Source organism: Ischnura elegans, chromosome 2 (genome assembly GCF_921293095.1).
Source record: "Ischnura elegans chromosome 2, ioIscEleg1.1, whole genome shotgun sequence".
NCBI lineage: Eukaryota > Metazoa > Arthropoda > Insecta > Odonata > Coenagrionidae > Ischnura > Ischnura elegans.
The window spans coordinates 137,470,001-137,497,836 of NC_060247.1; the positions used below are offsets into that span (position 1 = coordinate 137,470,001).

The window sequence follows — 27,836 nt, forward strand, 5'->3', positions numbered from 1 at the left end:
TCAGTGAAACAAACTTAAAACATGCTATACCTCAGTGAAAAAAAATCAGAGGTCTGAATCTGGAAATACCCATCCACAAATTAAGGTAATGCTGTGGGCAAATATTGGGATTAATAAGCAAAGGGTTCATCTTTCTTGAGATATTCTGCCACTAAAGACGGATGGAGAATATTGCGAAGGCCTGCTCCCCCCTCACAAATCGGCCTTCACCGTTCAATTATAATGTTGATATAAGGGCCAATCCCATCCATTCATCCCATCCTCCTCCAACGCCTATTTCCTCTCTCTCTCTTCCTTACCTCACGGTCTAACACTGTTTTTTACATCCCTTCCCCGGTAAGTACTCGTTCCGTAAAAACAGTCTCTCTCTCTCTCTCTATTCCATTCGTACCTTAAACAATGCCTTGTTTTCAGTTCTTGAAAATGAATATTTGGCGAAGAGAGGGGTGTCCTCAGGTTGAGCCTAGGAATTGTATTCCGGCGTAATGAGATGAGAATTTGCCACCATGACAAAATATGCATCTAGAAAAAAATATTTATGCGAGCCCCGCCATAAATACTACGTGGACCACATACCGTTTTACGAGATGAGACATTTTAGGGCGAAATATTACTCCAGCAATCTCGCGTTTAGGCGTTATTTTATGAAAAACGGAACATCTACAGTGCCTACCTTCCGGAATGCAATATATTCCTACACGGGGTCTGTAAATCTCTACCACAGGAATATCCATTGTACCTTGGATATTTTTCTGTATCATGCAAAACTTGTTAATACACTTCAAATAAGGGCCATGCACCATCGAGAATATTCGCAATGTGCATATTTAATAATGGCAAATGACGAGAGGCATTGTGGATCGCCTCCAAAACAAACGATTGTCGTATATGTCGTTGGTCACTCCAGCTACCATGATTCGCAAATGACGCTCTCAAAGTGGACAACTGTAGCAAGAGGTACTTTCGTGGCTTGTAGGTCGTACTTTCCAAGCTTCCCCTGTCACCGAAGCTTCATAGACGGGCGAGACCCGTAATCATTGCGGCCGAGGACACAGTGAAATGAATCTGATGACATTTTAATATTCGATGAAAATCTCTTCAGGGCCAAAGAACCCCGCTATCCCATCGAAAGAGCTGAGTAACGACTGGCGCTAATTAATTATTGAGTTGTCTTTATTGTGATATTACAATATCATCCGACTCATTTGATAACTATTAATCGCACGTTCAGTTCAATTGCACATGCGTATTTTTTTAATCCATTAGGCCGACAAGGCTGAAACTATGATTTTGCACGCCCTAGAGAATGTGCTAGCCTTGCACGGGTTTAATAATATACGAATCATCATCGACAGTCAACGATAGGTTTGCCGTAGCTCTCTACTCAATTCTCTTATCCGCGTAGATTTTGACACTGGCACAATTCTTCTGTTTTACTTTACCTATACTTCTATAAATATAAATAAGATCATACAGTGTTATACCACCTTTTACTGACGATATTTATAGTCTGCTTGGGCAATTAAGAATGGATATGTTTATGATTGACACGGAGAGCATCGTAGTGCTCCTCTACATTTCCAAGACCGACAGAAGCGATAAATTAATAGACACATTTAGCCGAATGAATCACTGCGCGAATCCGTGTTTCCCCGCACGATAGAAGACTTTAATAAATGCTGGGAGTGATTTCGTTAGAGCAATTCTTTTATATGGGCCAACGGCTGGTGTCCCAACACACCCTGCCACACGCCTCTTGAGGCGGCTTGAGGTGCAGTTTGTAATTGACAATGTACCCCGTTTGCCAAGGTGCGTACATTAGGCCTCTTCCAGCCACCTTGGCGTTTGCTGTGTTTGCCGTGAGCGAGAGGTCCGCCATATTGTTTTACCTCGAATGTAGCCGAAATACACGGAGTCGATTACGATAAATATGGCTACGAAAACTCAGTACTTACTCTAACGATAGTGACACAATTCCTTTTCAACTCATGCAAAGAAACTTCGTTAATTATGAAAACATCCCATTATTCTGTATCCTAAGGCTGCCCAAACTCTCAAGAGGCACGTTACAATTATGTAGGCCATTAATATGATGGATATTTATTACATCTGGCATGCAATAATACAGTGGCGTAACCATTGGGGGGATGAGGGGATAGATCCCCCCCAAAGCTTCAGATAAATAAAAAAAAAATATTGCCTAGTTTTGAAATATAAGAACTGCATCTGCTTCAATTAAAATTTTTAGCGCCAACATTATTTAAAATGTAATTTTAGGCATGTCATTTTTCAAAAATTTTCCCGCCCCAGGCCATCTCATCCCTCCCCCCACCCCAGGGTAACTCTGCCCCCCCCCCCCCCCAAGCATATTCCTAGTTACGCCACTACGATAATAAATAAGTATATTTTTAGACTACTCATCCAAATAACTTTATTTGCATATGCGTTGAAAAGAAATTTTTGTACTGTTATGGGATAAAGTTATGAGTTTTCGCAGTCATATTTACCATTAGACTGTGTATTTCGGCTTTAACCGTGGTAGAACAACATGGCGGACCACTGGCTTCACCTGCCAACGGAACGGAGTGTATATAACGCCATCTACAGAAGCCTCATGTTCTTCCGTAGCCTACGTTTTTCATATTGTATATAACGTAGGCTACGGTTCATCACTTCTCTTCATTAGGCTGACTGTTGTCTCGTCTTGCTCCTTAGGTTTTTAAAATACTTCTTTCCGACTCATACCGTAATCGAGGGATCTTTTTTTTTATCTTTCAACCGGGTCGAAGTCAGTTATTTCTAAAAGTAAAACCATTCTATGTTTCACATTTTAGTCTCAAATTGCGTATTTTAAAAGTTTCCTTAAATTGCAGCAACAACGAGTTAACGAATACAAAGGTAATAGTTTCAGTTTTATTTTCATGAATGAATGGTCACGTGCATACGAAGCGTGTTCAGTGAGTATTCAGGGCTGATAGCAAATGTCTCGACGCCGATAAATGCAATCTTGCGCCATGCGCCACTGATTCTTGACCTCAAACAATTTATGGAACAGACGGAGATAAGAAGGATGAGCAAGAAACGTTAGCCACTAATCACACAAATATGTCTTATTTACATCCGTTTCCATTGACGACAGCTCGAAGCTCCTTCGTTATCATTCCTATTTTGGGTCCTCAGTCACCAATAATATCACACAATTTCGGTCGATTGCAATAGAAAGTGGAAAATGAAGAGGTGCGCATCCTTCCTTTTCTCGACTCGCCACTCGCCACTAAAATTCACCGCCCACAACGCAAAAGTTGATGATGTCATGAGTCCACGCTGAGCGGTTCACCACTTCTCGAACATATATACTTCGCGTGCTTCTTTCCTGAGTATACTCTTTTGCGTGATCCCCAACTTCCACGTGGGGTTCTCTTTGAACGAGTTTGATCGCTGAAACTCTGTTGACGTCACAAACTTTTTTCTTTACACTTAATGGAGAGGTTGAATTAAGAAGTTTATTTCCTCCTATATAATTTATATTTCTCTACCATCATTCTCAGAATTCAATGAATGAATTGCGGTTTCTGATCTGATCTTACGACGCAATCTCCAGAATACATCTATGACTACAAAATACCCCGCGAGCTACCTCTAGGGTGCTTGGCATGGGGTGATCTATCACCAGCATGCAGCATGCAATCGGACTCCCACATGCACACCACACGGTCCAAAGAACGTCACGCAAACTAACAATTTATAATACCATATGTTGTTGGAAATAATAATAAAATTAAGAAACATGCATTAAGTTTTACATAGGTTAGTAGGCTACACTACAGGTCATCTAATCTATTTGTGAGTTTTAACGCTGCCGTTATAATCTCTTATTGATCGTGGAAAAAATGACATTCTGAATCTGTCTGTTCCACAGTCTATCCCTCTAATTTTATTCCTATGATCCGATCTTCCGTAGTAAGTTGGCGTCCGTAAGATATGGTTAACTCCGTTCGAAAAGACACTGCTCTTGAGTTTGTCTAAAAGGTTTCGTCTATTTTCAATCTACGGTCTGACAGATATTCCCATTCGAGTTTATCTAAATGGTCAGTTACACTAACAAGACTATCGTAATGACCTTTCACGTACCTGGCAGCTCTTATTTGCACGCGTTCTAACTCTGTTATTAAACCTATTTCATGAGGGTTCCAAACACTGGCAGCATATTATAAATGGGGTCTAACGAGGGAGAAGTAGCTAATTTCTTTCATTTCGTCGTCGCACTTTCCTAATATTCTTTTAACAAAACCCATTTTACGATTAGCTTGAGATTACCGGTTATTTCCCGAATATGTATATTCCACGATAGATCATTATTGAGTCTAACTCCTAGATATTTCACGGATTCAAGTGTCTTCAATTAGGTACCCCGAATTACATATATATGTTGTAGGGAGTTATTTTTCTTCCAGAAATTCATTACGACGCATTTTTCCAAATTTAATTCTAACTGCCATGCATCGCACCACGCAATAGCGAATGATGGTCGCGTGGTACGTGTTTTTTCCAAGTTGCGCATGGTCTTTTTACGTCTAACCGACTTAAACGGATTCCTTAAACAACTTCATCGAATGGAGTTCCATACCTGATTTGCGTCCGTCACTCGTGCAATCGACGGCAGTTGAATCGTTTTCACGGAAAGAACGGATGTCATCAAAAATCATTACTCAATTCCATCCTTCAGAAAATTGAAGGGTTTGAAATTCAAAAAGTCAACGTATAAAATACTCAAAACTAATGGCAAAATAATTAAGCTCCTTCTTCATCTTTTATTATGCTCCCAAATGTGGAACGTATAGAGAACCGTATTATTCCGTTTTTCGCTCAGTCGCTACTAATCGTGTTATTCTCCGCTAAACCGCCCTTCCGCAGACAAGTTGATGAGATCACACGCTGCTTCCCCGAACGCATCACCGCTTTAAGGTTCGCACATCGGTCTCACGTTGCTTGATGACGTCACAAACTCATACCATGCGTTTTACCGATGGCTTCTAGCCTTCCCTTTCTCCTCCTTATGCATGTACTTCGTGCGATTCGTTGTCAGCACATGCTTTCCTGCTAGCGATTCTTTCCCTCAGTGAAATGCTCTTCCTGATAGAGTGAAAAATATAGCAGAACTCTAATGACGTCACCAACTCAAGAAAATATGGGGACATCTTTCGAGTTTCTTTTTATTTGAACCTATGACAAAAGAGCGTGGGCGAGGAGGATTTTTCCCAATTCTTGATCATCTCTCGATCAAATGAGTACTTTTGAAGAAATCGCGATTTGGGGTAATTTTCCACGTTTTAGTCCAGTGGTTATTTCATCGATGCTTTAAAACGACAGGGATGATATATCACTGGGTACTTGAGTCGTCCTTGACGTCAGCGCTCGTCCATTGCCGTGTTTACCGTGTTAGTTGCCATAAAGCTCAAGGGCGTCGCCACAATAAGTATACGTTTGTTCTCGTGCGCTGATTGGCTGCTCTGCTGCTGTGTACGTGTTCAGTGATTGCAAACGCAACGGCAATAAATGATGGGAATAGGGACGGTGATCCCTATAATTTCTTCCATCCCTGAAAATGATGACCTCATCACTTGAGCTATCATTTCCGCCATCCCTGAACTTGTACGTGAAGCGGTACTCAAACAACATAAACTACTTTTATAAAACAACTTTCTTCCCACGAAATAAAAGCACTAAAATAATTTAATGTGAGCCTGACAAGATCTCTGAATAAATTGCATCATATACAACGAAAAAATTTGGGCGCATGTAATTTCATTATGTTTTATACACAATTCTATACTCTCGAAATTCCTTTAAAAAGTTATCAGTTTTTACCGCAACACATTCTTCGTTGCCAATGAATCAATTTATTCAGAGCTCTTATCAGGCTCAGAGTTAAATTATTTTTTCTTTTTATTTCGCGAGAAAAACGTTGTTTTAAAATAATTTTCAATGCTTAAAATTTTCAGCTTGATGGCTAAACGGAGAGTGCATTTCAAGATTTGACCCGGCCATGACGACAAACAAACAAACACAATCGACTTTATAAAAACGTTGTTGTTCTGATGTATGTTGTGAATCAGGCTCACGTGAACCACGCCATTTATGGCGGTCAAGGAATAAGTTTAAAATAATTTCAAAATAGTGCTGTTGCGGATTCCCTCGTTTCCTTCGCGCGACGGGAGAAAGATGGATCGCTCACTGCTCGTGTTTAGTGGAGTGAGGGGCTCATGTCTCACGGTGAGCACGCAAGGTGAATGAGCCGCAAGGTTACCTGCCCTTCCAACGTCAACTTCCGTCTATCATATTGCCCAGGTGACCGTGCGAGCATTCGTATGGGCTTTTTATTGAAATGTGTTCAACATCTCGCTTTCTTTCTTTCTTCCTTCTGCCACACGCGACACATTTCCACTGTAGACGCTCACACCGCAGGCGCTATTGCTCTGCGATACGTCTACGCACTGACCCGCAAGCCGCCTCGAAAGGCGTGTGGCGGGGAGTGTTACAAATAAAAAGGAAATGCGCCCGCGAAGTTCCGCCAAGCATTTGCTTTCGCAAGTCGTTTCTTTTTTGTTGAGGGGAAAAACGAATTCCCATATTTAACCGTTTGGCTGGGGTGGAGAAAAATTGTGTCACGAAATTTTAACCCTGGATAGATGATGCCAGCGGCAACCAAAATTACCAATGATCGAAAACAGACCATTTTTAAAACTACAGAATCTTTTCGTAAAGCGCTCGTATTGGCAGCGAGTTCGCCCTGTTATCGGATGCTCTGGACAATAGGGAAGTTTCCTTAATCAAAGAAAACCAAAGTCATAGATTGCGAATCGTTACCCACCATTAGTGTATTCATAATATACAAATTATTTGGTTTTAGAAATCCCACTTTAGACAAATGGCAAGGCTCAATTTTATCCTCATTTGAATAAGGCCAGATTGGCGCCCATGCGATGACACTCCACGTGACGTCACAGGGACCTAGTTTCTATACGAGTAGATATGAGTTTTACATCGTCTGAGATTACCAATGCATTCATAAGGCACAGAGCTCAGGGAAACATGTATTAAAAATCACCTATTAAAACTGCATATGGTCGGAAAGTTTCCTTCGTTTGATAAGGTATTAATAATCCTTATTTAAGCCAAGTGCTACCAGCTAGCATGGTGCTCTGCTACCTGCCAGCATCCTGCGTCGTATCAGCGCTCAAAACCTTGCCCCAAGGTCACCTCACTTGCGGCAGCGGGAACCAGAACGACGTCACACGGAGTTTTCCCGGCATTCATACTTAGCCGTCGCGTTTTCACGTGATTGAAAACTTTCACTTTTTATTTAATCGCGAAAAATAGATATCGTCATTTAAAAATCTAAAAGCGTGAAATACGTACTCCAGGAGTACTAATCTTTCGATTTAGGTAATAAAAAAATAATAGGAAACCAACCTATTCATGATTTCGAATTCTTTGACTGCCGCAGATCGCGATGTATTCAATATCCGACAGTCAGAGGCGATGTTTGATCCTGGGAAAATTCCTCAAGGACGCGGAACTCAATAAAATGGTATGGTGGTCGCTATCTGTGCACCCAGTACGAGGTCTGTGGAATGAGAAGTCAGTGCAGGCCCTCAACACGTGGAAGACTTCCGTTTATTGTTCTAAGAAAAAGTTTATTGTAAGTGTAGTGCATTTTGGGGTGGAAAACCCACCGCATAGAACCTATAAAATAATTCATTTATCGATTCACAATCTCATACGAATCTCATAAGAGATGAGGAAAAATTCACCGTTGCGTGATTTCCTTGCAAGTTGAATGATTTACTTGAAAGGTGGGAAATTACAGGGGCCGTGGAGGCTAATTATTGGCTTGCTTTGAGGATTGGAGCTGGAGGTATTCATTCGTTTAGGGTTCCATAGCTAAGACGCGCAAGTCGAATGTCGCCATTGGTTCGATACCCGAAAGACCGCGTTGATGTTTAGAAAAAAGGCGATGAATATGCGTAAGCGAAGTTATAATAACAATTGATTACAGTTTTGATTGCTAATGATGAGAGTAATTGGCTTGCTCCATCCTGTTCATCAAAGGAACAGCGGCTTACACTCATATTTCTATTTTTCCTCTTCTTCAATGATTGCGACATTTAAATTTACATGACTGCGTTACTTGGTAATAAATGATAATGTCCCTTGATTCGCGTTCAATTAGCGTGACACACGATTATAAGAAAAGCCAAGATGACATTCATTGCCTGGAGCATCATCTGCAGCCGAGCGAAGTCTTTCTTTCTTCCATAAATTATTGCAATTAAAGCCAGCACGTCTCAAGGTGATAGTGGAGGGCATGGGATGGAAAGATATTCCTATATCCAGTGATTATGAGTGTGAAAAGAATGTATTTTCTAGAAAAATATTCAATTCGATCAAATGAAGCAATAAACCCTTTACCACAAAACTTTGGCTTGAATTGTACGACGAGGGATAAATGATTGAGGTGAAGGGGTATTTATCTGGAAAAAATATTCAATTTCGTCACTCGCGCACCTTAAGCAGACAAATCAAAAGAATCGCAGCGAACTCTGAAACTTCAACGCCTAATCTAAAATGGGTCGTGAGCCGTAAGAAATTGCTTAAGGCAGCTTGCTTTCGCGACTAGCGGAATCTCAGAATCAAGTTCAACCATTTGTGTTTTCATGATTGAGAGAAAGACTGTATGGAAATGTAGATAGTACTCTGCAGGCTCATTTTCTGCGTTTTACAACCATTATGTGTACGAAAACTGTTGAAATAAACTGTAATTAAAATTGTAATTAGCAAAAATTCAGTGCCTCCGTTTATCTCAAATGTGAAGCCGTGCGACAAAATGACGGCTTAGACAAAATCATGCGAATCCGGAGATCTTGTCCCGCAATAGTGTGACATTTCTTAGTGCACCACTCCCCCGAAATCTCTAACAAGACGCTCCTAAGATCCCAGTCGTACTTAAGACGCCTTCTGATTGGTTACACCAAAGCTGAATGGATGGACTTTTCTTTCTTACGGATTACGTCCCCCGTAGAAATGTGTGCTGTGATAATAAACGGAACAGATCACGGCATTTCGCGAAAGAATTATCCCTCGTGAATAGAATGAGATTCGAAAAGTCCATTGAGATGTCCAGAGAATTATCAGTTAGTATTTACAAGGACATTACAATGAGCATCATTCCCTCGTCAGTCCTGCTCCGATTCCTCGATGACAATGCTGAATTCCAATTTCACCCGAGTTATTTCTATGACGCTTGGGGATTACACTTAAACGTAGAAAACCGGTTATGCTGCTCATTTATATCATTCGTAGAGTGTGGAAAAGTACCAAGATTGTTGATTCCTGCGCGTAACTATAACGACATCCAAACCATCTATTGATGACGCTCAAATTTCTCTTCGATTTACCGCTGCCAATGGCATTGAGTCGAAGAAAACGTGACCGAGGTACGTAAAGCACAAAACAAGACTATCATTCCTTTGTCCCATAAGCAAAATGTCACTGCAAGAGTCGAGAGCAGCCTCCACAGCCCGTCAGTCGTGACATAACAAATGAAACCAGTTTCCCGTCTCAGGAAAAAGCGTCGTCATCCAACGTTGCGCAAAAGACAATAGATGCACTTGCGATGCACTGGATCGATTGGAAAATTAAATGGACATAAACCCATCTACATCTACATAATACCCTGCGAGCCACCACTAGGGTGTTTGAAAGGGGGTGATCAATCACCAGCATGCAATTGGACTCCAACATGCACACCACACAGTACAAAAAACGTCACGCATACTAACAAATTATACTAATATATGCTGTTAGAAATAATAATAAAATTAAGAAACATGCATTAAGTTTTACATAGGTTAGAAGGCTACCCTACAAGTCATGCAATCTATTTATGAGTTCTATCGCTGCCATTATAATCTCTTATCGATCGTGAAAAAAAATCTGAATCCGTCTGTTCTACAGTATATCTCTCTTATTTTACTTATATGATCTGATCTTCCGTAGTATATTGGCGTCCGTAAGATAAGGTTAACTTCGTCAGAAAAGTCACTTCTTTTGAATTTATCTAAAAGGTTTAGTCTATTTTTAAATCTACGGTCCGACAGAGATTCCCATCCGAGTTTATCTAAGTGGTCAGTTACACTAACAAGACTATCGTAACGACCTTTCACATACCTGGCAGCTCTTCTTTGCACGTGTTCTAACTCTGTTGTTAAGCCTTTTTCATGAGGGTCCCAAAGCCCATCAAAATTCAATTTAAATGTTCGCCTCCCAGTTTTAGTGAGTGATGGCATTCCATTTAACGAGTCAGATTGCGTCCATTTGACTGCGGTTTCGACTGTGTTTCACTGTCATCGACTACAAAGCTGTACGCAGTGTAACCCGAGCAATAGAAAATCAATTAAAACGGATATCCGATATGGTCTAACTTTTCTGCCTCCCCCAAATTGTACCACGGAGGAAAAATACACCCCGACAATTTTTTTCCGCCACAATTGGTCTACGGGAAAATAGTATGCCTCTCAGATAGCATGCTAGTCTTAGGCCAAATTCTACCCTAGTAAAATTGATTTCGTCTTTAGCGATTAATTGCTGCATGAGCGTATCTTTGTGCAAATCAGCATATCCAATGGGAAAAATGAATGCTACTTATTCAACGGCGTATTCTGGAGCATTATACCCAGGGTGAGTGTTTACTCTGGACACCACACCGTTCCTGTCCCTTATTTCTGCGTGAAATTCGGATCGCTAGAGCACCAGAGGCGCGAGTGGCGATTTCGTGAACCGATTTGAAATGCGCGGTGCGTGAAAATATAATCCTCTGTTGAAATATCCGCGCATAGCAGTATCTTTTGCGCTTCGAGCGAAGTTTTTCGATTCACTGACAACTAACCTTAGAAACCCAAGTACGACAAATGGAACAGTTATTAAATCAGCATGATATTATGTGCCAGCATCCTGGTAGGAACTACATATTCACTGCGGAAGACGCTTGCAACAGCAAAGCTGCCCGTTCATAGACTGCGACAGTACAACGATGAAAAGAAAGAGAAATGCGACGTCTCTGCATTTCCCTCCTCGTGAATCGATTTATTCATTGGAATTATTATTAATTATGTATATATTCTGCCGATTACGGTAGGTTCGCATGGAACATTTGCAAATTAATCTGGCCCTAACCCTCTAATTCACGATATTGTCTATTCCCTATCATTTCATTAATGAACCCCTATTCTCTCCCTCCCCCCCTCCCTCGTTTACCTGACATTCCACCCTCCAACACTGTTTTCAACACTCCCTGCCCGCTAACAATAAGTTCCCTCCCTTCCATCCATACCTTTTGTCTCCTCAGTATTTCATCTAGAAGTTTCCTCTCTTCACCCACCACGCCGAGCACTTCGTCGTTCCTCCTCCTCTCTGTCCATTTCGCCTTCTCCATTCTTCGCCACACCCACATCTCGAATGCCTCCATTCTTCTCTCGTCCTCCCTCCTAACTGTCCATGTTTCCACAACGTAAAGCGCTACACTCCAGACAAACCTCTTCACTAGCCTTTTATTTAAAATATTAAACAACGATCCTCACATTGGCTCCTTACTTATCATGTATTTTTTTTCATCGGCCAATCCTCTTGCCGATACTTCGAAAAATATATTTTTTGCATTTTGCATTTCACAGGTATTTTCAAGAGATATTCAGGATAATGTTCATGAAATACATTTCATAACATTAGGAAGAAACGGTAAATCAAACTATACAAAAATTTACGATGAAAACTTTAGCAAATAACTAAATACTTATGTGAGGTAATTTTTTTTCCATGTTGTTATGCGCAGCATTCCTTTAAAAAAATAAATAAACAAAACACACTCTTGGATGTAGGAATGAAGATGCAAAAATAAAAACGTTTGCAAGATTAGTTGGTTTGAATTAAGATCCGACCTATCTCCAAAAAAATCACAAGATCATTTTTTATTTTAACGGAAAAATTCCCAATAAAAAATAGCGAAGCCCAACCAAACGATATAGTTGGAATTAGCCGATGAGATTCATCAGGCACACCACGTGACTGATAACGTATATCTCTTCAATCTAACATAAGTCACATTCGCAGAAACTCGCGCGCTTGGTTTTGCGTTCACCCACTCCGGGCCTGTGCCTGTGTATTCGGGCGTATATTTCTAATGATCACTATTTCCTTTCTCTTGGGTTGCAGATGTATGACTATGGCGACGACACCGTGACGACGTTCACGGGCGAGATCGACCTGAGGACCACGGGTCTAATGGAGCGCTACAACGGGCTCACGACGATGCCGCAGTGGGAGTCTGCGCCGTGCAACACGGTCACTTACGCGCACGACGGCTCCAAATACCCCAACTTCATCTCCAGGAACGAGACGATGACGCTCTACAGGAAGCCATTCTGCCGCGGAGTGCACCAGGTGAGCGGACGACCATCACCGAATACGACACCATCTACATAATACCCTGCGAGCCACCTCTAAGGTGCTTGGCAGGGGGTGATCAATCACCAGCATGCAATGGACTCCCACATTCAAATCCACACAGTACAAAAGAACGTCACGCATACTAACAAATTATACTACCATATGTTGTTGGAAATAATAATAAAATTAAGACACATGTATTAAGTTTTACATAGGTTAGTAGGCTACACAACAAGTCATCTATTATCTTTATGAGTTTTATCGCTGGCGTTCTAATCTCTTATTAATCGTGGAAAAAAAGACATTCTGAATTTGTCTGTTCTACAGTCTATCCCTCTAATTTTATTCTTATGATCCGATCTTCCGTAGTATGTTGGCGTCCGCAAGATATGTTTAACTTCGTTCGAAAAGACACTGCTCTTGAGTTTGTCTAAAAGGTTTCGTCTATTTTCAATCTACGGTCTGACAGATATTCCCATTCGAGTTTATCTAAATGGTTGGTTACACTAACAAGACTATCGTAACGACCTTTCACGTACCTGGCAGCTCTTCTTTGCAAGCGTTCTAACTCTGTTATTAAGCCTTTTTCGTGAGGGTCCCAAACACTGGCAGCGTATTCCATGTGCACTCGACGAGATCATATGGGAGACGAACCTGAAATACATCAATAGGTGCACAGCCATTCCGCTCCATTAATGAAAGGTATCTGCAGGCCCCACTTAACATCTTTGATCACGACGCTACAGAACTAGACCATGTACCTACTACATGCGACACGTTTTGATACCAATTTTCAAGTGTGTCCTCAACACTCGAAAATTATGCCTAAGGATAAAGACGAGTCGTGCAGTTAGTATCGTGAATAGTTTTTACTCTACGTGGAAACTGCATTACCTCTTCAATTCATGATGGAACGGTTCCAACGCACCTCAACTAAAACAGTTAGTTTTATTAATTTCCTTGCTTGAGTTTGCATTTTTCGAAACGCTTTTAAAGAATAGGCATTCATCACGGCTGTAACTCACTTTGGAAACTGTCAGAGTTACTTAATATTCAAAATATAATCCCCATGGTTAGAAAATTTTATATTTCATTTTCCACAAAATACAGAAGTCATGTGATGTTCGTTCCACTCGTATCCACCATTTAGTGGATTCCTTAGAATATTCAGAGCTGCGCACGGCGCCATGGCACGGCGCCTCGGCAGGCTGGCTTTGCTTTCTTCGGTCTATCTAATGCTCCGTTCTCACTACGCTCTTTTTACCCTTGTCAAGCCCGACCATGGTTACAAAACGAGGTGTGAACGCAAGTTACCGTTAACTGTGGTTGGGATTCTGACCACCGTTTCCCGACCATGGTTGGCGGTAGTTTATGCGTGTGTGAATGCGAGTTAGTTAAAAGCTGGTTAGAAAAAGAAGAAGGCGAAGCAGCAACGAAGTGAGATAGGAGGAAAGAAAACAGAAAATAAAGCATTCGAAGAGAAGACGGCCGTTATTGTTGAACTATATTCGTCAGAATTGATTAAAGGAAAGTGCTCTAGATACACGCCACAATTTGTTGAATGTTAATAATTGATGTAATATATGCGATATGCTACAGTTCGTAGTGAATTAGCCATTTGCTCGTACTGTATTTTTACAGACGTATTGAATTATCTCTATAAATATTTTGCTATAAATAATATAAAATGTGAAAACTACCCTATTAAAAATCTGATGGTCACAATTATTTAAATATTTTGGTAAGCGTTCTTTGGCCCAGTTTATACAAGATTTCTTCTTTCCATCCTTGAACAAAGTTTCTATTTCATACCAATATAAAATATCAGGCTAGGTGCTAGTCACATAACACTAGGAAATAAAATTAGAAACGTCGGTTGATTGTTAAATAGTACAAAAAATTACCACGTTCTCTCTCTTATTTCACAGGACTAATTTCTACGATATTCAAGTCACATTCTTACAAGTTAATTCGTCAACCATTGAATTGAAGTAAAATAAATTTTTAATTTATGGTATGGCATCAGATTGTATCATGTCTTTTGTCAAAATCAGAAAACAATAAGTGCTTGGGCTGCACTGCAGTGACAAGTGTGTCTCAATCCCAAATCACTAGGGTGCCTAAATTGAGGCTTAGGGCTCAAGATTATTAGGTCCTCTTTTCATCTCCTCCATCAATGATGAGTCAACACTTCCATTTCTAGGGCAAATAGTAGTATATGTTGTTGATAGCAACCAAATTATTACTAATAGTTACTTTAATTCGGATGCAATAGAACAGTAGAAAAATGCGAACCACGCTATCGATGAAATGATTAGTTGGACGAACACATCTGAATTAACTTATACGCAGCAAGAATGGTGCAAGGAACAATGCTAAAAGACGCTGAAATGCAATTATTTCTTTCTTAATCAGCTCATAATATGCGTATACGTTGAAAATCTTTGTAATTAACACAGGAGCTTTTTCCTACACATCCTCTATTTCCTTCCAATGGGTTATTCGCTCTTGTCAATTCATTTTTCACTTGGACTTTTTTTATCATTCATCAGATTTCGCCAGTGTCTAACCATTATATGTGGGAATGCACGCTGGTTCTGACATTATCTTTACGCTGGTTAAGAATGATGATAGTGTGAACGGGACATAACGAATTAGAAAGTTTTTCAAGCGAATAGTTCAAACGGCAATCGCGTGGTGACAGACTGAAAGCCATTTCCCCGATGTTCATTGGCATTCCTTAATTTGATTTTATTCCTTCAATGCTCCCCAATTTCTCCCGCTGGTGGCGCCATCCTGATGAGAGAACAGGTACTTCACATACAAGAAACGGGAAGGAATTAATTGCCGCGAATAAATTGTCTCCCTTATGTAATAGCGTGGGAAGGCAAATTTGGCGATGTTTGGTGGATGTGAGTGAGGTATAACTCGTCCCATAATTCTTCTAATCCCGCGTGAGATACTTCGAAATGAGTAGTGTAAGAATAAATAGGTAGCGTAATCTGTGCGTGATAACAAAAACGCAATTCCCTTCATTATTATTTTGTAAATAAGACTGAAGAACATAACTTTGATAATTTTATTAGTATAATCTAATTACATAATTTTAAGAAAGTGGAGGATGAACACCATGCAGTCCCCTTGACTACCACCGTCAACAAAGGGTAATCCGTCCGAGAATATACGCCACAGTCACGTGAGCAACCCCCGCCCCCCCAATCGTAGCTCTTATTCCCAGTGACGTCACCCGTCCTCCACGCAACGGTCCTATCTTCCCAGTTCGAATCCTTATCGTCAAAAAATTGCAAGAAGGGAGGAGGATGAGGTGTTCGCTTGGAAATCTAGTTTTCGCTGAAAAAGGCAAGCGTGCGTGGCCGGTGGGAAAGTCGAGGCCGTGGCGGCGCATGCGTAAATGGCTCAAATGGCGCGCAGCACCACTTTCGATACCGCAATTGACGCTGGCGTAATCGAACACAGGAAGACATCGACCATCACACCTTTGCATTGGGAGAGAGAGAGAGAGAATGTGGGATGATGCTCCGAAATCAGATCTCCATATCGATGGCCAAGTTCTAACAACACGTATCTCAAAATTTGGCCGGTCTGAGACAGGTATCTTAAATAAAGTGAAATGACTTAGTAAAAATAAAATCCAAGCAAAAAACAACTCTTTACTTGAAAACATGTGCTTCTTTTTCAGTTTTATGAATTTATGATTTATAATTTCAGTGTACAATCAAAAATATAATTCGTTTCTTTTGCTGCCCTGAAAATATGCCATTTTCGAGATACGTGCTGTTAAAACTTAGCCATCGATGTATCCATCCTCTCCTCTCCGATCTCGTTGTAAATCCATTATCTACATCTACATAATACCCTGCGAGCTACCTCTTTTGGCAGGGGGTGAAAAATCACCAACATGCAGCTTGCAAGAGGACCACCACATGCACACCACACGGTCATAGAAATATTACGCACACTAGAAAAATATACATGCTTATTCATAAAAAAAATTGCCAATGGTTAGTAATTCCTAGAGCAAATACATGCAAGGTCAGAACTATGAAAAAACATGCAATGAGTGATCCTAGCGAGCGACGCCATTAATCCTATCAATTGAGACAACGTTGCTATCCTTAATAGTAGGAGGGAAGAATGACATTTTAAATCTCTCTGTTTTGCAGTCTATTTATTTTATTTTATTCTCATGATCACGTCCACTATAGTATGATGGTAAACGAAGGATATGCTTCACGTCGTCTGAGAAAATGTAATCTTCGAGTTCCCTAAGTAAGTTAAGCCTATACTTCGACCTACGCTCCTGTAAAGATTCCCATCCTAACTCGTGTAACATACTGGAAACGCTGCACTTTTTGTCATTACAACTCATCACAAATCTGGCTGCCCTGCGCTGTACTCGATTGATTTCAGGTATTAGTCCTGCATATGATGCCGTAGAGAAGCGGGCCTATCGTCCGTCGCGCCGAGGACTGGACTCAAAATTGCGACGTGGAAGGGAGAATTCGTCGAATTTCAAGGAACGGCCGATCGAACAAGAGCTCTCATCACATTTGTCCGACGCGCACCTACTCCTCTTTATTTTTCCAACCAACGGCTGGTGTCCTCACAACCCCCGCCACACGCCTATTTTGGCGGGCAGCGAGGGGGAGGTTTTTTTTGTTCACTCTTCCTCCATCCTTTCAGTGGCGCAGCGAGGGGGAGGGTTTTGGGGGATAACCCCCCCCACCCCCCCGAGCTCAGAGAAATTTTTAATTTTTATCCATTTTACTTAATTGGATCGGTATTACAAATATAATAGTGTAAGGATGAATAAAATATCGCTCAGAAAGCCGTAAAATACAGAATTTTGAACCATTTATCTTAAAATTCCGCAATTTATAAATCTCGCACCTACCGCTTATCCTGGTGGGTATTCCATACCCCCACACACCCCGGTATTAGTTGCACCTAAACCTCCCCCTGCCTTATTTCCTAGCTGCACCCCTGCATCCTTTGATGCTTTCCTCAATCATCCCTTTCCTTCACCATCATACCTCCACTTCCCACTTCACTCATTCTCCGCGCGCACATTCACTTCTCTTTACCTCCAAACGGCCATCACCTCATCAACTCTCCTTCTCTTTACCACTAAAGCAACTATGTATTTCCACGCAAACGCAATTCTTTCCCTCGTATTCTTGCTGCTAAAAGCGTTTTCTAACGACCTACGGCTCCATTAGTTAGGTTGTTCTTACACACACACGTACATGTACACGTATTCATAAAACACACCTACAACACGAATACATGTCTGTTTGTGCCTAATACCACGCTATATTTATTACTACACCTTTAATCCGATCACCAAGAAAGTTAACAGATTTATGTATTGCTGTAAGGAAAAGGTTTTGAAGCTTTATAATTCGATAATACCGGCTTCACGCTTATCGTTGGATGAGGTGCAGCGGTGTCATATTTTTCATTTCTTAAGAGTACACTCAAGGTGAGGAGTTGGTGATTTTTAATTTGATGGATAAATGAAGTTTCTGGTTCTTTCAATTAATTTCCATTTACTCGTCACTTTTACCTGAGAATCATTATCTTTCTTAGCTGAAAAATAACTCATATTTCTTTACAACCAGTGACAATAATAGTGAATTGAGAATATTTTCATGCAGGCTTCCGCAGACTGTAAGCGGTGATTTTTTTCCGGGTTTCCTTCCGCGTCGATCCATTTTCCTGGAGGTGGAAAATATGGTCCAGGGAAATGCATCAACGCGGATGAAAACCCAGAAGGACCACTGTCTACAATAAATGGTGAACTTGAATGCCAAAGTTAACGCCACTTTGATTCGAACAGTGTTGAGTAATGGAAGTTTGTGTGAATAACTGTTTCTCTTCCGATTACTTATTTTACACATATTGTGAGGACAATAAATATAAACTACGCCATCCGGGCTTCGCTAGTTTATTAGGAAAGCTAGGGAAAGTTGGGAAGGTTTCCAGCAGACCAGATAAAGACATAAAGTGTTATTAATCGACATTCCGTATTAGGCCACAGAACTCTCTGAATAGCATCAGATGACTGGAATGCTTTCTACATAAGGACTGCGTTATCTCCCATTTGATTTTAACCGCTTTGACATGCCCCTGGTCTTCTGGGGTCTAGCAATCCTTTAAGTTATGCGTGAGCGAATCAAGGAAAGCGTTGATTTCACCGGAAGACACGGACCTCAGCACTTAGGCAACATTCATACGAGGCAACACTGATGTCGCCTCTCAACGAGGCACATAACTGCCACAGGGAAATAATTTCTCAGTGGTAATCAGCAATTCCGGTTATAACCCTTCGATAGTCTCGTTCGAATTTGATAACGTATACTTTAGGAAGGCTAGAATAGTTTCTAGTTGATTATATACGTTAAACATTTATAACTATTGCATTCAAGATGCTAATAAATATATTAATGAAAATATTAATGTATGTATTATAAAATAATGAATATTTGTGACTGTTATGTTGAGATAGTTTGTTAGGAGCACCAGCAGTGATTTCAAAAAAATATTGTAGTTTTTACAACTCATCGCATTGGAGTGATTTTATCTGAATAGTAAAAAAAGATATTTCTGATTGCCCTTTATGCATTCCTACACCGATCACCCTATCACCATGGAAGTTCACGCAATAATGAAGGAACAAGTCTTTATACCATCCGTTCTGTTATAACTGGCCTCAGGGACCATGTAGGGCCCTCCCTTGAAGTCCTCACGCCAAGCATTGGGTTCGTCTACATAATAACCTGCGAGCCACCTCTTCGTATTTGGCGAGGAGTGGGCCCTGCAAAGGCAACACTCTTGCCAACGGATGCAAAAGTGAATCCATGCAAGGTTAGAACGAAGGGAAAAATATAAATAAAACATTCAATAAGTCCTCTTCCCTAGTGACGCATTTATTTTATGGATCGAGACAGCGTGGCTGGTCCTGATATTACAAAGAAAGAATGACATTTTAAATCTCTTTTTTCTGCAGTCTATTTCCTTCACTTCTTTTTCGTGATCGCGTCCAATGAAGTTCGACGGTTGGCAAAGGATATTTTTTTACGTCTTCTGCGAAAAACTATACTCTTTAGCCTATACTTTGATCTACGCTCCCGAAAAAAATGCCCATCCTAACTAGTTAAACATACTGGAAACGCTGCACTTTTTTATCATAACAACTCATCAGGAATCTGGCCGCCCTGCGCTATACTCTATTGATTTCAGCTATCAGTCCTACTTCATAAGGGTTCCACACGCTAGCAGCATATTTCGCCTCACCATTGTACAGTCAGGTAGCCTATCTCTTTCATCTTTCGATGGCATTAACCGAGAATTCCTATTTCATGATCCCGCATACTTCGCGTTAGTTAGTGTTTACCCACGAGAGATCCCGAGTGATGGTGACTCCTAAGTACGTACTTCACGAAGTCGGTATTCCATAGTTGAATCCTTTTAGCGGTATAACTCCTTGTTGAAGACATATACTTATCCCAAAAATTCATCACCATATAATTTTCAAGATTAAATTATAATACTCAAGTACTGCACCATTCATTTATGACAGCGAGGTCCTTTCTGATGTTTATCTATCGCAATGGGCATAACATTTCTATATAAACAACTACATCATCTGCGAAGCGGCTGATTTATCTCGTGACCACAATGGTATTGTCATTAATGCTCAGAAGGAACAAAAGAGGATACTTATTCATAACAATTCCTTGGGGTATGCTTGAGGTAACTGGAATAGTATCCTAGCCAACTCCAACCAGAACTCTGTTCGCGATCCTTCAGGAAATCCTTGATCCAGCCTATAAAGTACTTATCTATAACGTATGTTTCCAACTTTTGAATATTTTTCGTGATCGCGTCCAATGAAGTTCGACGGTTGGCAAAGGATATTTTTTTACGTCTTCTGCGAAAAACTATACTCTTTAGCCTATACTTTGATCTACGCTCCCGAAAAAAATGCCCATCCTAACTAGTTAAACATACTGGAAACGCTGCACTTTTTTATCATAACAACTCATCAGGAATCTGGCCGCCCTGCGCTATACTCTATTGATTTCAGCTATCAGTCCTACTTCATAAGGGTTCCATCCATCCATCAGTGTTGCCTAATGATTACTTTTGCTGATCTGGGAAAGTAAAGATAGCTTATTTCCGAGACTAATCGTGGGAATGTCCATTAGTGAATTTCGTATTGAATTTAACGCTATTCTCATTCCTGGCGGTCGAGACGAGACTGTCATTTCTCCACCGACAGCAGTGATGGCATGCGGATGGAAGTCATTGCAAACGAGACAAACTATCTGCGTACGAAGCATAGGGACGGTTGATTGACGGTTGGCCTAGAGAAGCTGCCGAATAACGATGATGATGATTCACGATGACTCTGGATGAGGTGTCCTTAAAACAAAATTGATAGCAAAGTATTATCTTCTCATGAATAGTCGTTCACATCGCGATGTTCTCAAATTACTGGGGAGGTCTGATTCCTCGAGAAAAAAGTCGATTCAAAAGAGCATTCTTCCTATCCTCATACGAAATGAAAACGGAGGCGAACTAATCTACTACAAGCAATATTGCCTCTTCCAAGACGATTAATATGGATAATGAGCGTCTATAAAGCAAGCGGAAAGGTCTTTGCACCAAGCAGTGATAGCTGACGGGCAGCCGTGACCGTGAAGGAGGCGAAAGATTTATAATATCGTGATAATGAGCAAAATTTTAAAAGGGGGTTCAAATGCATCTAAATATCAATCTTTCGGCAAAACGCTGGTAGAGATTTTACCTCAAAATTTTATCACTTTAAGTAATTATGCGAGATAAAAGACGACGCTGCAAAAAAAACAGGCGATTTGCCGGCTCTTAAATTTAGGTCCACAACCGGCACGCCGGTATCGGCGACATTCGGAACCTCCGATCTCGCGATTTCCGGCCGAGTACTTATGCCATTAAAGTTAAAGAACTCGGCCGCAAAGCGAGGGATCCGAGTTCGAAACCAGGTCGGGGCGAATGATTTTTCCTCTCAGGAATTCCGCAAACAGATTGTTTCGAGAGGGATTTGGCCCCTTTTACAATGGACTGCATGCTGCTGAAGTAATATTAACTGCCGCTAACAAATAATCCTGGAGTCGGCCTCGATGGTGGTGGGGATAAATCATCGCCTACCAAACTAAAGGTCTTGGCTTCGAATCCGCCCCTGGATCGGTTGTACCTACTATGCAGGACATTAGTTGATTTTTTGAACTCCCGATGCAAGGGCCTCATAATGCTGTTTTCGGGGGTAAGGGAAAAAAAAAATAATCATATGGAGGTAGAATGAATGGCTGATGAATAAACGCCGATGAGATGATCAGGTCATGAACTTTGTGATTAAATGGAATTTTATCTGCCAATTAAAGAAATTAAAGTCAAACGAAGTCCAGTTGTAATTATCCTTTTTACTCTAACAGCCTCAACAAAATTTAGCGACATTATGCTAAATATCCTCACTGACATTGGAAGATGTATAATGCAGGAAGAGGTTCATAGTTATTTCAGTTATCATTCGTCTTTCCGTCGAGGTGAGGGGCTCTGCGCTATTCGATATGCTATATTTTCTCCTTGCATGCAAACTATAAGCAGGACTGCAAGTACCGCTGGGCGTCACTTTAAAAATATGCGATTACAATACAAGATATTTTTGCCGTAGAAGTAAGCATTGAAAATTTCCACTTTAGAAAATAGTGCCATTTTTGCTGTATAAATTTTCCAGGGTTATTATCGCAGGAGCCAAGGAAAAGTAGTCAGTCATTAACACTCCTTTGCTAAAAACTATATCCTTGGCTATGCTAACTATTGCTTGGATCCAGAAGTTACGCTCATGCATTCATATATTGCTTTTTCGGCAAAAATTCTTTCTTGTAGCTAGATAATTGATTTATCGTTAAGTTATTATTGAATTATTTTTCAAATAAATACTTATCAAAAAAGTAGAATTTGCTTAATCTTAACAGAAGTACATATTTGTGGGGATAAAGCTACACTAAATACTAATTAAGGACGTGTATCTGTATTTCGAGACTTTCTAGAGTCTCGTGGAAGTGGTATCGCCTACACGAGACGAGACGAGATCGAGTATCGCGGCAACACTATTAACAAGTAACCATTCCTCTTCCAATTAGAGTTTTTCTTACATTCTGCGGGAAGTAAATATACTCTAACAGAAAACATCAGCTGGATTTTGCTAAGCAATAATAAAAATGGTGTCAGGAGTGACACGTGAGTAAATCTCTCCGCGAAGGGCCGCTTGTAGAAATTTCCATTGAGTGCACGTGAAACGCCCTCACCAACCACTTCATGGAAATGCGAGGAGAAAACGCAATTTACATATTTCAAGGCGGGAGAGAGACACAATTAGTGTCTCGAAATCAAACTGAAGAGAGAAAAAACTAGATAGGCAAGCTCCGCTTAGGACGGCAGCCTTAGGCAGGCAGTTAGATTACATAACTCTGCGTTTCCGCCTGTATTCTCCGCCGCGGAGCACACGATGCAAGTACGGCCCCTCCCCCGTATCAACAACAGATGAATATCATCAGCCGAAGGGAAAAACATGGGCAGACAAACTGCCCCGAGCGGACTCCACTCGCAAAGGCATCGTCCGAAGGCGCGTTGACCAGCAGCAGGTCGTAAAGCTGCCGTTTAATCGTGGTTGGCGCTACTGGTGCGGACGGAAAAAAAGGAAGCGTGAAGAGAAGAGGGACATAATCATTTCGATTGATCGAAAATGGATATGGGAAGCAGCTGCAGCGTTGCAAATGATTTTCAAGAACTATAAGTGAAGCTATTAGCAGTGTTAAGGCACATATTGCCACTGGTAATTTATGTTCAGACGAGTTATAAAACTTGGGCACACGAGGGCAGCACTCATTCACCTCGTTTGTGTGAATAGGGTGGTCTCCTTCACCAAAGAAAACGAAAGGCATTGATTGCGATTCCTTACCCACCATTAGTGTATTCATAATATACAAATTATTTGGTTTTAGAAATACCGGTTTAGACGAATGGCAATGGTCAATTTTAACCTAATTTGATAAAGGCTAGATTGGCGCCCATGCGATGCAACTTCACATGACGTCACAGGGACCTAGTTTCTATGCGAGTAGATACGAGTTTTACATCGTCTGAGATTACCAGTGCATGCATGAGACACAGAGATCAGGGAAATATCTCTTAATAATCACACATTAAAAATACCTAAGTTCGGAAAGTTTCCTTTGTTTGATAGGGGAATAATAATCCTTATCAAAGCCAAGCGCTGCCTGCTAGCAGGGCACTCAACTACCTGCTAGCATCCTGCGTCGTATCAGCGCTCAAGCCTCGCCCCAAGTTCACCTCACACGCCGACAGCTGGAACCAGAAATGCGTCACACGGACTTTTCCCATCATTCCTCCTTAGCCGTCGTGTTTCCGCGCGCCTGAATTTTTTCACTTTTCGTTTAATCGCGTAAAATAGATATCGTCATTCGAAAATACCAGAACGTGAAATTCGTACTCCAGGAGTAATAATCTTTCGATTTAGGCAATAAAAAAATAATAGGAAACCACCTTATTCACGCTGGAACCCTAGGTCGAATGAATAAGGTATTATCATCTTGCGCTATTCCCATTACAAGGTTCAAGGGTCCATGACATGGATGACGAACGGATGTCGACCAACAATTTTTTATGATTGCCGATTGTATGAAAGAGTTTAGAAGTAAAGAGTCCCGCGTATAGGGATGTTCCACTAGGGATTGATTCCTGCGTCAAGTGTTAAAAAGGCGACGTTTCGCCCACGATGCTAGAGACCTCCTCCTCAGCGGTTAATTATCTGCCTCTATTGCGCATTGGAGTGGGAGGGGGGGGGGCTTTCTGGAAGTTCCCTTCTTTTCTGGAGAGCACCCACTGGAAGTCAGAAATACTGGTAATCTTGCATTTCGTCTCTGTTGATGTAGTCGGCGTTCTCCCTTCCTTTTCATCAGCGCCTCCCTTAATAAGTATAATCGGCTTTTGAAATATTTCCTTTGGGATGTCGGATTTCTGCATTCCTCATGCGGACGTGGTGGTCCATGTCGCTGTGATCGACGACTGCTCATATCCTAAATTGGCCAACAAAGGCCCCTTCGCCCTCTTCCCCATAGTTCTCCCCGTTTCTCCCTCTTATGCCTATTTTCACAATGTGACATTGACAATGTCACAGATCCGGAAGTATACTAATATTTCATTCTGATACTTGGCGCGGCAACCCAAAAGAAACATCGCTGCAAATCCATGGACCGCGAACATTTTAACCAACTGACCAAAGAGATCCATATCTCTCCGCGTTACCGGCAGTCGCCTACATCTCGAACTATCAGTTGCGAAAAATAGACAGATACTTTGATGATGTCACCAACTCGTTCCGAGCGGGCCGCCGACCCTCTGCTTTAGTCCTCTGCCCTGAGCTTGGACCCTGCGTGGTTGTTATGAACACTCTTGTCAGCGATTTTATCTCCCTACGAAACGATCACATTCTACGAAAGAAAAATAAATACCTACGTTATGAAGAGGTGATGGCAACTTTCGCGTCTTCTCATTTAAATCTTTTAAAGAGAGAGAATGGCTGAATGCGGAATATTTGAGCAAGTATTTTGGAGCACCGGGTAAACAGTTTATGTAATCGCATATTGGATTGGCCTTCTGATATCCCGAGGGTTCGCCGTTTATAGAGGAATCATTTTTTTGAGTAAGCCTAAATAACGATTTGGTTCCCCCGATCGGTTTCAAACTTCATTTTAATTTGAACTTAAAATAGAGGAGCGTAGGATGAAGATCGTGATGCCATCGAGAGCGAGAAATCGTTTGGACGAGTTCCGAGATCGAGGCTATGCACGAATTGTCTTTCCTCACTTCGTTCCCTTTTCATCGCTGCAGCCATCTGCTCCGTGCTTCTGCATTCTCAAGTGTTGCTCCACCGATAGTTTTTCCTTTTACCTGTTTTCAGCAATGACATGCGGCTAAAAAAGTGCGCCTACTATATCCCTTTTTTTACTATATCCATCCATTTGAAACTACTCAATTATGAAAATTTTGCAACATCTGAACAAGTTCATCGAAACATCTGTTTTTATTTCCATTCATCACATAATTATTTTTTTAAATCAAGTCTCCCACAAAAAATATATGGAAATAAAATAACTAAGATTTATAAATTAAAAAAATGAAAGTGGGTGAGCGTCCACAATTTCCTGTGAAAGTGAAGAATTTCCCTGGGAAGCAAAAGTTTGAAGCACATATAGTTTGATTTTTTTGCGTGAAAAAATGCCTTCCAGTAGTGATCTGTAGACAGTCCAGCACTACGCACCCACCGTTAAAAATTCACGTAAAATGTGACATGATTCCCCACCGCCCCTGATAGCTAAATTATGTATCGAATAAATATTTTTAAATTCTTTTATGCTACATACGATATAAGGCACTGTGGCTGAAATATTTTGGGTAACACAAGCCAATTACTATGGTCAGCAACTGCGCTGCAATTTTTGCGATATTCATTCGGGGTAGTATGATTTTTGTCATCTTTGCGATGAAAGCAGCGTTTATTTCAATTTACAGTGTCAGGAATTACATTTTTTAATCATTTTATATTAAATTTAAATGCCTATTAACTATTCCACAAAATATGGTTTAAAGGCGCACCTGATGATACGACTCATGGTGAAATGTGCTGTGCTGAATTTAAAACACAAATTGCATAGCACCAAATACACATGTAAAATGATTATGATTTATTGTTTTGAAAGTAGAATAAATAACTGCTAATATTTTACTGTTCAGCCAAAATGCGCACTCACGCAAGTACAACTGGGTAAGCTTTAGGGGTTGAATGGCGGATGTAGCCTTGGTCACGTCTCATCTCGCATTTCGACATTCTGTATGTATTTGGGATTGGTTGGATGTGTGAGTGGGGGCGAGAGTCGGAGGAGAGGGAAGAGGCGAATCTGGTTTTGCACTGGAGGATAGAATCACGAATACTGGGGGGGGGGGGGGGGACTCGACGGGAGTCATGTGGCCACCGAAAAAATCTTCATTATAATGAAACAGCTGCTTATTATTCGATCGCCGGTATAATGGCAGTGCTCACAGATTAAATGGCTTAGGCGTTTTTTCTACTTATTTTTCGTCAACGACCGGAATAAAAGCGCACCCAAGGGCTTTTAGAAAGGGGGAATTACAAGGGGGACAACGGTGGGCAACTACAAACACTCACGCCCTTGATAGGGGTCGAACCCGTGACCTTCGTTTAAGCAGGCGGGGACTTTACCCCTCAACAACCGCGTCATATCCGATTTTCAAAAATATAACGAAAATATAGAAGTATTCCTGCCCCACGAAGGGGAACCTTTTTAATAATACACAATTAAGTCAATTTTTGCCGATCTATGCCATAGACGATGCTAAATACTTTGAAATAGCGTTTAACCGAGTTCTATGTCACTGAGGGAGACTTTTCGTATTTTTTAAATGAATTCTGTATTATTTCCAACTACGTGTGTAATTTCATATGGTAAATAAATACGACGCGTCATATATATGCTTAACGATCGTCAGTATCATCTTCGACCAGAAATTTTCCAACAATCATCGGATGAATTGCCTGTCTACGGAAATAATTCTCTTCTTTGTTTGGTTCTACCCGGTTTCAAATAACATATCCTCAATTTTTATGAGCACAAATTTCCCCCAGTCCTTTTTATACCTACATCTATTTTCTCTTCTATCATTCTATTTTCGGCATTCAATCATTAGCTTCCGCAACTATTTTATTATTATGAATTGGGATACCACCCCCGTAAGCCGTGGCGCGCAGAGGGTTGGAAGATTGTCGGCAGTCGTGTTGTGGATCGCCGTCGCTCGCCTCAGCAAATCGAGGGCTGAAACGTTTGGAAGGAATATCGGGGGGGGGGGGGGGGAGGCGGAATACGGGGGTATCCACACGCACGCGTTGTCAGAGCGCTTCGACGAAAGGAAAGGATTGGCGGGGCGTGTTTAAATGGGGCACGACGACGCTTTCCATCCAACATATTTCTCCTCGGAATGGAAACAATTTTTCGCAGCGGAAATGGGTCGTCGTCGATTGCATTCCATCACTCAAAATGGAGGAAAAACATGGAGAGGGTGGGTGGGGGGAGGGGGCGCTTTCTCTGTTGTGGTCGTTGCGTGTTTTGAGGGGGGTAGGAATATTCATTTCTCCTCAAAGAGGATTGACAGCGGAGACGAAACATCTG

At 41.1% G+C, this 27,836-nt stretch overlaps 1 protein-coding gene across 1 annotated transcript in view; it reads left to right on the forward strand.

The window, feature by feature from the left end:
* LOC124154680 (scavenger receptor class B member 1-like) overlaps positions 1-27,836 on the forward strand; it is a 77,725-nt gene that overhangs the window by 24,986 nt on the left and 24,903 nt on the right. The window contains exon 6 of the mRNA XM_046528557.1: positions 12,271-12,498. Within this exon, the coding sequence (XP_046384513.1) occupies positions 12,271-12,498 (228 nt within the window). The remainder of the gene's footprint in view (positions 1-12,270; positions 12,499-27,836) is intronic.